This window comes from Protopterus annectens, chromosome 5.part0 (genome assembly GCF_019279795.1).
Source record: "Protopterus annectens isolate FY-2018-M chromosome 5.part0, PAN1.0, whole genome shotgun sequence".
Classification (NCBI taxonomy): Eukaryota; Metazoa; Chordata; order Ceratodontiformes; family Protopteridae; genus Protopterus; species Protopterus annectens.
The window spans coordinates 1,351,108,641-1,351,120,431 of record NC_056735.1 but is presented as its reverse complement, the minus strand read 5'-3'; the positions used below and the strand labels follow the sequence as shown (position 1 = coordinate 1,351,120,431).

Below are 11,791 nucleotides of genomic sequence, written 5' to 3'. Positions count from 1 at the left end.
AAATGTGCACATATCTCTCAGTCTCAGACCTTCTTCTCTAAAAAGTGCTTCAGGTAAAGTGCGTGACACATAATAGAACTTCGCAATACAATCTCCGTAGCACTACAAACGCCAGAAGTCTTCGATCGACTTTTTCGAAGTTCGTCTAAGTGCGTTTTGTTGATTACACTCGAAGGATCAACTCGCCGCCCTTGTTGCTGAGAGAACTGATGCTGTGGAAGGAAGGACCAACTGCAGACAAGTCAGTAAGCACAACTCGGACCATAGCGGGGCGCTGTGCTCTACCCTATGTTGTTTTCCTACTTTTCCCATCACCAAACAAGTAAAAATTATCCCAGTAAAGCTTAACCCCCCTCCTCCTCAGAATGCTGCAGCTCTCCGCCCTATGTCGCTATTGAGCCGGAAATTACCGGTCCTGCCGTTGAAGTTTTTTTCCTACTGTATTATTCTCTTGCAGCGGTGGAGCATATATATCAACTGTGGCTTTCTAAGCTATGGATTGATCATGGCCGCCTGAGGTGCTGTACTCGAGCCAGGACTCTTGTTTTGATACGGGGAGACAAAGCGCGGCGTAATCTGGGCTCCCGTCTCCGGCGCTTTTACACAGTGGACGTAACATTTGTATTGGATTTATGATTCTCTTCACACCATCTCACCATGCAGCCTCCTCCGAGAAAGGTGAGCATGAGGACTGTACTTGTGCTTCCAATTTGGAACGGGATTACGGGAAGAAAATAGTTCAAAGATTATTTGCGTGAAAATAATGATTTTTTCTGGTTAACTTGTGTTTCATTTGGGCAATGTACATCGTGTGATGTGGTATCGGGATTGCTAGCTTCAGGCTGCATAGTATGTGCTTTGCATGTTCGCATACTAAGTCATTTGGGCTCCTGCAAATGAGAATGATACATGTTGGTGTTTATGTTTTACTCATGTGTTTTGGTGCCATTTGTATAGAGGAAAATGATCTCATTTCCAGTCCATACTGTGTTTTCTGTTCGCTCCCAATTATAGTTTGCAAATGGACCGTAGCATGCAAAGTTCTGTGGCTGCTGGTCAACAAGCTTGCTCTGAACAACTGCATGCTAAAATTAAGCTACTTTAAAATAAGTATGACAGGTACTTTGAAGATTTACTTACTGAGTACAGGGATGAAGGTATACGTCCGAGCTATTTTAAATTCGCTTTTAAACATAGAAGTTTTAAAATTGTGTTGGTCATTTAGTGCATAATAGATTTCACAAGTAACTATTTTGGATTTGGTAGTTGTCTGTAGTGCAATGAGTAAATCGTTTGTTGTGCGCTACGGTACCCCTTCTTCTGTAGTACAGATAAGCTGAACTTTTATTTGCGTCTAAATACTAAATTGCAAGCAAAATCATGTTATGATGTTTCCAGCACTGAACTTGTAATATTGGCTTCAAGTTTTCCCCACATCCAGCTGATCCGGGGTCAGTGTCAGGTGATGCTTGTGTTTTCCTCCCTGGATTGAACATTTCTATGGATCATGTGCTTCTGATGCTTACTGTGGTATTGACAAGTGTTGGAGTCTTCCCCTTTTCTGTATGATGCGTAAATTGTTCGTGTTTACAAGATTAAAACTGAACGTCAGTAAAATGTACTATTGAATAAGAGGGTTGTTTCTGGGAGGATATGATTTTGTAAACAGTAGTCAAAACAAATAGTTTGCATGGCAGGTAATGTGAGGTTCTTGAAGTGTTTAGTGGTGAATCAGGACTTTTCTATGCTATTATCAAAGTCTAGAATCAAATGTTCTCAATATTTCTTAAGATCTACCATATTGTACTTGTGAGTGTTTGTGTTTTATTGCTTCACTGCATTGTTGTGAGTGTGCCATTGGTTTGGTTTTAGCTGAAAAAGGTCAATCTACCTAAATGTGTGCAAGCAGTCTGGTAGGAATTAACTGAAGCTGAAAAGGGTCTGTGGATCAGTCTCCCTATATGTATATAAAGCAGTCTGTTTGCAGTTTAATTAACAGGAGCATTGTTTATTGTAGCAGTTATGTATTTCTTAGATAACTGCCATAATGTACTTGTGAATTGTGATTTATTGTTTACTGCTTTGTAACATTTCTGAGATTTGGCTGAAAATCAGCCACCTTTTCTACCTGGTTAAATAAAGTGTGTGTTTGTGTAAATATATGCCCCCCCCCCACACCAATATTTATACATACAGATCTTTTATGTATACTCGTGTATATAAAACTGTGTGCTTCTTTGTGTATGTGTTTATGTATGTATATGTGTGTCTGTACGTATATGTATAAAATTACACAGATATTTTACAAATATTTTTATGTATATAGGTGTGTGTTTGTGTGTATTTATACACACGTGCATGTGTATATGTATTTATGTTACACAGAATAGAATTTATGTCACCATGTAGCACAATAGGTTTTTACACCAAATCCAGAAAAGCAAGTGTATACTTCCATTGTAATGGTACTAATATTCTGACAATGGATGAACTGTTTTGCATTACAAACACTTCATTAGTAGTATTCTGTCATTATGTGAAATGAAAAGCTGCAGACTTCCCTAATGGTTTTATTTTATTCATTCATTTGGCAGCTTTCTTACTGAAACATTTGCATACCTTTTTCAGCAATGGCTTGCATGAGAATTCAGTACTGTGTGGCAAAAAATATACAGCATGCGATAGTTGGTGCTTAATGTAGATTTATAAAGGCCAGTCAGAATGTCTGTGTGTTGAGACGTTGCACCCTCATTGCTTAGTGATTTGACAATTTTGAGAACTGTGCAGTTACTGTGAAACTTGGCAGCTGTAGCTATGAATGTAAGACTAATGGCTGAAATTTAATTGTGCCTAATTTTATACATTGAAGAGCTATGAAAGATGAGGATTTTAAAAATGTTAAGAGATTCTGTATACGAAGAGAGGTGTTTAAAAAAAAGGAGTTATGCAGTGGGTTGAAAGTATTATGTAGAAGTACAATTGTGAGAAGTTACTTGAATGAAGCAACATGGTGAGTACTGTTGACTGGTATGGTTTGTTTGCCAACAAAAAGTTGTTTACCTTTTTTGGTGCAATTTGGGAGCTTCAAGACGGAGGATGGATAGGATTGTTTATTTATTTATATATATATATATATATATATATATATATATATATATATATATATATATAAAAGCACATTACAAGTTTTGTTATACTTCTCACAAATACATGTTTCAGTAGCATCTGAAAAAAAATTGAAACTCTTTGTAGAGTGGTTATGTAACATGGCTGAAATAAGAAAATTGACTCAAAAGTAATGGCTCTTATAAAAGAAAAAAATAAAATTATTTATTGAATGTGAATAAAGTTGAATAGTACATATGCAGACTGTGTATTTATTGTTAGAATAAAGCAAGAATTGGGCAGTTAAAAGGTCACATCACAAAGATTAAACATGCATATATTTTTTAGTTCCTTATTATTATTATTATTATTTTTTTTAATATGGCGTGGAAATTTTCCTTCCACTGTTTTATATTAAGGTCTTTTAATGTTTTTAAATTTGTTCCCATTTGGCGCTTATGAGAGTCTCCATCTTTTTCTTTATTGAAATTAAAAGTTAGCCAGAAATGTGTTTGAGGAGGATTATTTGTATAGTTGTTCCCTACCTTAAGATAATTGGTTACTAGGGTAGTGCCCTGATCAGGCTTCAGCCAGATGAAAACAAAAAAAAAAAGCTGAAATGTAAGCAGTAGCAATGTAGTTCAGATTAGTTACATAGAAACTAGATTGTATATATACAGTTTTTTAAAACAAAGCAGAAGGCAATGTAAAATATATGTTACTTTCTAAAGTGGATCAATTCTTTGAGAGGGGAAGAGAAGTGGAAAAGGGAATAAGGATAGTGTGTTAAGTGATATGCCCTGTGTTGAAGCAGGATCTTGGAGAAAGAGGTGCTTTTTGAGTTGCATTCAGAATTTGGAGCAAGTGTTGATTTCCTTTAAGTCAGTGGAGAGAGCTTGCCAAAGAGTAGGTGCCTAAGAGGAGAATGCACGTGTAATGCTGTAGAGTTTGATTCTAAAGGTAATGCAGTTTGTGTAGCTTGTCATTAGTCTAGCAGGTTCTGTGAGAAGTTTGTGTATATGTATGAAGTTTAGCAGCATGGGAATAAATGTCTCTAGTTGGAGGTCTTTGTAGAGCTGGGATCTTGGATCCTAACAGTAGGGTATATATATTTTTTTTCTTTTATGGGTCACCATTTGGCACTTTCTAGTGTAATACAGCTTCAATTTTAATCTGCGAGGACACTGAAACAAAAGTCCCATCCTTTTTCTGTTGCTTTTGTTTCTTTCACAACATAGCCTTTTGTACATTTTATAGAACAAATTACATTTATTATGCAGAGAAGTATTTTTGTATATGTGGAAAAAAATTCATAGATCTTCAGGCACCAATCTTTTAGATTTAAGGATGTTGAGCTGTTGACAGAACTCTTAGAAAAATGTTCTGAATTTTGGATATAGAAGTAAAGGTGTGTATGCGGACATCATAGATCAGAGGTTTGTTTGGATACGGAACATTTTTATTGTCACTTTACTGTGTTGCAGTTAAAATGCAGCTGTTAGTGCATTGGTTAGACTGTTGAGTTACAACCTGCTGCCATTCAAGAAGCTTGCTTTCCATAACACCATATTTATATTCTGTTTCCCATATATGTAACCAGGTTATTTTTTAAGGAAATTAATTACTGACTTTTTTCTAATTGTAAAGAAAAGCTTATTCCATAATCTTGGAAAATTTTTATGGGCTGTAGTGAGGAATCACCCCAGGAAGGGACTGCGCTGATGTGGGCATTCTCTTCCTGATTGACAGCAGTAAAGGGCATAGGTCATTTCTGCTTTACTTGTTATTGTTACACATGCTAATTTGGCAAATATATCATGCATATAGTATAACCTGGAACATGCAAACTCTTGCCGACATGACACTGGAAAGTACAGTTGTGTAAAATCTTACCAATAATGATAGATGTTCTTGCCTTCATCACTGCAGTATTCCTTACTAATGGGGATTCCCTGCCATGAAGCCCTCCATCCGGCCAGTTTACAAAAGTTTACTATTGATTTAAGGTATGCTGAACGTCACCTGCTCACTCCTTGCGTAAGGTAGGCCATAAAGGTGACGTTCAGGCGTACCATCCTCAGAACAGATTGCCCTGGTAGGAACAATAGTCCAAGGAGCACCAAGGAGAATCTGCATAGCCAGGAAACACCAAGGAGGATCCGCACAGCCAGGAAACGAAAAGGACCAGGGAGATAGATGGAGGTAGTGAATACTGCAACAGTGAAGGCAAGGACATCTACCGTTGTGATGATTTTACAGAACTGTACTATGTCCTTACATTCACCGCTGCAATATCCCTTACTAATGGGAGAGTGCAGAAGCTCAAGAAGAAACCGGGGAGGAGGAAGCAGCAGAACCCTCCAAGAAGCCATGAAGAATGGCAGCAGCAAAACCAGCTCTAGCTCTGGAGATACCATCTAACTGGTAATGTTTGGTAAAGGTATGCACAGAAATCCAGGTAGCAGCTTCAAGAATAGAATTAGTATCTAAGCCTTTGAAAAAAGCACCAGAAAAGCCACATCTCTAGTGGAATGAGCGTTTATAGAAGAAGGAAGACTCTCACCGTGAGAAGTGTAACAGAAGGAAATTAGGCTTTGAGATCCAAGTGGAAATATTTTGCTTGGAAACAGCCAAACCTAAAGACCTAGGATGAAAGGAAACAATTAACTGGTCAGACTTCCCGATAGCTTTAGTTTTATCCAAATAAAATCTGAGCTGTCTATGCACATTTAAGCATGTAGCACCCTCTCACTGTCAGATTGTGGAGAGGGGAAAAAGTAGGCAAATTAATAGACTGATTAAGTGACATCTCATTAACCACCTTGGGCATAAAAGAAGGATTAGTGCGCAAGGACACCCTGTCCTCTTGAAATATCAAAAAGGTGGACAAGCCGTAAGGGCTTGCAACTCAGACACCCGTCTGGCAGAAGAGCTAACAAAAGAACTGCCTTCTGAAAACAATGCTGCAAGGAAGCTGAAACAGCAAGCTCAAAAAGAGCCTGAGTCAATTCTTCCAGAACAAAATTAAGATCCCAGGGAGGAGGAACAGGCTTCCCAGGAGGTCTAATATTAAGGACGCCTTTAAGAAACTGCTTAGCCTCAAATCTAGAAGCTAACTGGGGAGTTAAAGGCAGACAAGCAGAAAAACCTGATAAGTGGGCCTTAATAGAAGAATAGGCCAAACCAGCATTGAGCAACTCACACAAATAAGAAAGAACCAAAGGAACATCCACAGAAAGTGGGTCCAGGTCACGAGAAGGACACCAAATAGAAAACCTCTTCCATTTAGATAAGTAGGATTTCCTAGTAGTAGGTTTCCTGGCCTCCTGCAGGACCTGCAGCACGTCCTCAGAAAAAAAGGTGTCTATGAGGAATCAAAACCCTATCACCCAGAGGGTCAGTTGAAGCATGGACAGGTGGGGATAGATGAGAGTCCCCTCATCTTGTGTGAGGAGATCCACCCTGTGAGGTAATTTGTGATGATTGCCCCTGGCGAGATGCAGAAGTAGATGGAATCAGTGCTGTCGTGGCCAAAAGGGAGTCACCAAAAAGATTTTGGGAGCATTCTGTTGAATCTTGAACAGGACTCTCGGAATGAGAGAAAGGGGAGGGAATGCATAAAGAAACATCCCCTTCCAAGAAAATGAGAGGGCGTCCACCTTCCATACCAGAGGACCTGGGAGTCTGGCACAAAATAGAGGAAGTTGTCTGTTCAGAGGGGAGGCAAAGAGATCTTCTTGAGGAGCATCCCACTGGTGAACAATTTCCAGAAACACATCCCTGTGAAGCATCCATTTCTGGGATTGAGTGAAGGACCTGCCCAGATTTTCTGCCACAATGTTCTGATCTAAAGGAATGTAAACTGCCTGAAGAGTCGCATGATATTGGATAGCCAGATCCCATACCAGAAGTGCCAGCCGGCAAAGACAGTAGGATCTCGTAACCCCCTGCTTGTTGATATACCACATGACTGTGGTATTGTCAGTGAATACCTTGAGAGGCCCTGTAGGGTAGAGAGGATGGAAGGCCTGAAGAGCCAGCATAATAGCCCTCCTCTCTTTGAGGTTGATGTGGTCCTTCCACTGATGAGGCAACCGCACTCCCTGAACCCTCAGGGCGCCAAAAGTTGCTCCCCATCCCACATCTGAAGCATCTGTGAACAGATCCTGAGAGGGAAGTGGAGGCTGAAACAGGAACCCAGGATTCAGAGACAACTGCTGAATCCACCACAGAAGTTCGACCTTAACACACGGGAGAAGAGGAACAGTAAAGTCTAGAGGATGCGCATGCTGAAGCCACACTGACTTCAGAAACCACTGGAACTTCCTCTTGTGGAGTTTGTCCAGAGGAAGCATTGGAATGGTGGAAGCTATGAACCCCAGAGCTTTCAGAAACTTATTGGCTGAAATGGAGGCCAGGAGAAAAAGAGTTTGAAAGAAAGAAATGAGAGTTAATGCCTTTGGAGGAAGCAGGGATGCCAGCATTGGCACCGTTTGAAACCTGCAACCCAGAAAGACATGATCCTGAGAAGGAGTCAGGGAAGACTTGTTGAAGTTTATTGCAAACCCCAGGCTCTGAAGAAGAGAAATGGTAAAATGAAGATTTTGCAAAAGGACCTCTGGAGAAGATGCCTGAATCAGCAGGTCATTCAAATAAGGAAAGATTTGGATCCCTTGAAGCCTGCAAAAGATAATCACAGGCGTGAGGCATTTGGTGAACACCCTTGGGGCAGTAGAAAGGCCAAAGCACAGAACTGAAAATGCCAAGAAGCAATAGAAAGGCCAAAGCACAGAACTGAAAATGCCAGGAAGCAACAGAGAAACGCAGAAATCTCCTGAAAACAGGATGGATCGGAATATGGAGATAAGCATCCTTGAGGTCCAGAGACACCAGAAAGGCCTTGGGGAGCAAGAGAGGAAAAAGGGACTGAAAGGACAATATCTGAAAGGAATGCACCTTTAGAAAGGTGTTCAGATGGGAGAGGTCTAGAATAGGTCTCCAAGTACCTTCTTTTCTGGGCACTAGAAACATTCTTGAATAAAACCCTTCCCCCTTTGGGACACACGGACTTCTTGAATAGTACCTTGAGACAAGAGGTACCGAAGAAAAGGAGCATGGGAAATCTAGTCCGTGAAGTACCCTTGACGAATGATTGACAAAACTCAAGAATCCTTGGTGATCCGGAGCCAAATAGGAAGAGAAAGAGAAGGGCGAAGAGACAGAGGAATGTGGCTGGGAATGGGTGGAAAGTCAGACAGTACCTGGTTTGTCAAGAAAGGAAGGCTTAAGAAGCCATGCAGTCTGAGTGGCCTTAGCAGGAGGAGTCTGTTTACTACCCTTTTTACCTTTAGAAGGAGGGTGAGACTGCCTGCGAAAAAAGGCTGGCTTAGAAGGGTAGTTCCGTTGAAATTTAGGCACAGGAGAAAGAAAGATATGCTTAAGCTCCAGCTCCTGTAAAGCCTTCCCCTTGTCCTGAAGAAACTTAAATAAACCAACAGCCGCTTCACCAAATAAAAGAGTATTATCCAGAGGAGCATCCAGCAACTTAGCTTTAATCTCATCAGGCAAAGTTTGAAGCCAAAGCCATAACTATCTCCTCAGAACCGAACCAGAAGCAGTAGCCCTCGAAGAGGCATCTACAGCATCATAACTGCATTTGATAGAATGACTTATCTACCTGAGAGGAAATCCCAAGCAAGAAAAGAGCAGAAGATTTACCCTCAGAGTCTGGAAGATCAGAAAGAACCTGACAAACCTGAGAAAGAAGAGCCAAGACATACCTAGAGATATGGTTCCGATAATTAATAGCCCTAAAAGCTAGGGTAGATGAAGTATAAACTTTCTTACCCAGCCTATCCATGCTCCTACTGTTTTTGTCAGAAGGCAGTAACTTGGACAAAGGAAGCAACTGAGATGGCTTATCAGAGGCTACAGACACCACATAGTGGTTAGCAGCAGGACATTTAAACAAAAAAGGTTTACAAGGTGCCTGAGGATTGTTCCTATCAGACTTCCTGCGAGCAGGGGGCAGAGAATCTGGCACTTTAGAGGCAGTGGAAAAAACATCCAATAAAGCAGGCAAGACAGGAGGAATGGCCACAGGTTTAGATTCCATTTGCAGTAACTCATGGTACCTCTTATGGATATCTGAAACTTGGGCACAATCCCACTTAAAAAAGGACATCATCCTAGAGATCATGTCCCCAAAGGAAATTTCCTCAGAGGGATTATCAAGAGTATGTAAATCCTCCTCCTCAGACTCGTAGTCTAAAGGAGGAAGAATCTGGGCAGAATAAGCAAGGAAGTCATCATCAAAATCCATTTCAGACGAATGAAATTCTCTGAGCCTTTTAGAGGAAGAGGCGGACCAAGGAAGAGCAGGAACTGAAACCCCTTGAGGAGGCCACAATGACAGTAAAGCATTAAATAACCCCTGAGTAAAGGCCTACCACTCACTTTGTGGATCCCTAGGAGCAGAAGAAACATAGTTAGTCTTCTGTTTCTTCTTCAAAGGGACAGCTGTCCTGGAAACCTGAGAAGGCCCAGACTCAGGACTGCATTCTACAACTGCAGTAGGAACCTCTTCCCTAAAAAGAAACTGCAGAACCCCACTAGACCCCTTGGAAACAGTCAACCATGGTTTCCTCTGAACGCCCGGAACAGGTGCCTGCAAAGCCTCGTCGGACACGTTGCCTGCCAGATCCTCACCGACCTCCAACCCAGACACGGTAGAAGAATCTGACAAAACAACTGGGTGAGCCTCCCGGTACATAATAACCTCAGGAGAAACACTCTGCAGAGGCTGGACAGCAGAAGATTCCGGTCTTACCTTATGCACCCTCTTCTTCCCAGATGGCTGACCCTTTGGGCAGGAAGTTCCATCCATAGTACCCACAACAAGAAGCTTAAGTCGCTGGTTCTCAGGGTACAAGGAAAGGGAAGAAAGCCTACTATGAAGAGTTTTGGGGACAAACGTCTGACAAATTGAACAAGACGTATGGTCATGAGCAGCACCAAGGCAAAAAAGACACTCATCATGGTGGTCTTTATGGGGAATCAGTCTCCCACACTGGCATTTACCCTTCGTGGATGACATTAACCCCAAACAGTACTAAACAAACAGAAAAAGTAATCAAAAACCCAACTGGGTACTTATCTGCAGCTGTGAGGTCTCCAGCAAGCAGGAGTAAGCACAGAAAAGCCAATAAACATAAAAACGGTAAAAAATGGTTGTATGCAACAGACTGGCAGTTAAAACAGCGTTTGGACTGGTGGCAAAGAAGTTCTGAGGATGGTACACCTGAATGTCAACTTTATGCCCTTCCTTACACAAAGAGTGAGCAGGTGACGTTCAGCGTACCTTAAAGCAACGGTAAACTTTTGTAAACTGGCTGGATGGAGGGCTTCATGGCAGGGAATCCCTATTAGTAAGGAATACTACAGCGGTGAATGTAAGGACATTGGCTGTTATGGTAATGCCCTTATGGCAAAGTTAAATGTACAAAATACCTTGTAAATATTTCAAGGTCTAGTTTCCCCAATCACAAACATAACATTTTTATAAATGGGAACCTTAAGATTGCTGTATCTTTGCTGTTGACTTTAGCACTTTCAACACATTTAGTATTTTCACATGAACATTGCACTGTTTCAGAGAGCAGTACAGAATGAAAGAAAAGGAAGGAAGTAACTGAATTCTTTATTCAGAGTTTGGGTAAAGTAACTAAAAAGCATTGCTACCATAATGTTTCTGCTGCATAACAAAGATGTAAAATATATAACTTGATTTCTCATCTTAATGAATTTTTGTTATTAGCAAGACAAAAAAAAATCACCTCCAATTCCACCACATAAACAACTTCTTTTACTGCAGTACATCAAGACAAGGTGACCACAAGATAAAATTGCACAAATGTACACAGTTTTTTGAACGGTTCAGCAGTATAAAGTTTATTCATTTATTTATATCTTTGTCAAATGTCAATAAATAACATGTCTGTAAGTAGTACACTTTCATACAGAGCACAAGTCGCCTTTTTTGCAAGGATACAGATACATTACAGTTAGTAAACTGTATTTAATGACATTTTCTGTTGTTGGTCCTACAAATGCAGGCTTGTTAAGAACATCGTAACAATACTAGGCAAGCAATCATGGAGAATGTGTTGCTTAGTCATGTATACCTTTAACTAGACACTTCAATTTTTGCCTCATTTTTCAAGCAGTAGTACTCGCCTCCCAAATCAAATGGGATGTACACATTAATTTGACAGTAAAGTAGCAGCACTCTCCTTTAAATACATTGCAATTGCCTAGTTTATTTTATGATTAGAAGCCGCAAAGGAACGATGATGCACTTCTGCATCGGAAAGGTTGTGCGTTCGGGGAGCGTTTGGTGAGTGTGCAGGAGATGATGATTCATTTTATTTATTATAAGTTAAAAAAAAAAAAAAACTTTGACACCCCAAACCCAAAGATAGATAGTCCCTTGTAAACTGTTGTATTACCTTTCTGCCCTTTCGTTCTGAACAATAAGGAGCTTTCGTTCTTTATCTTTTTCTTATAAAATGTCTTTAGTATTTTCATGCCTTATTGGTGCTCTAGGAAAGGAGTACTTATTGCATACTCATTGTTCTCTGTGCCCCATTGAGCAGTTAACTGGTTTCATTGGCCATGGATCCCGAAT

At 40.5% G+C, this 11,791-nt stretch overlaps 1 protein-coding gene across 1 annotated transcript in view; it reads left to right on the top strand.

The window, feature by feature from the left end:
• Window positions 1–227: 227 nt before the first annotated feature.
• The window catches only part of FCHSD2 (FCH and double SH3 domains 2), a 3,469,714-nt gene continuing 3,458,150 nt past the window's right edge, over window positions 228–11,791 (top strand). The window contains exon 1 of the mRNA XM_044071145.1: window positions 228–678. Coding sequence (XP_043927080.1) covers window positions 658–678 — 21 coding nt within the window. The 5' untranslated portion in view covers window positions 228–657. The remainder of the gene's footprint in view (window positions 679–11,791) is intronic.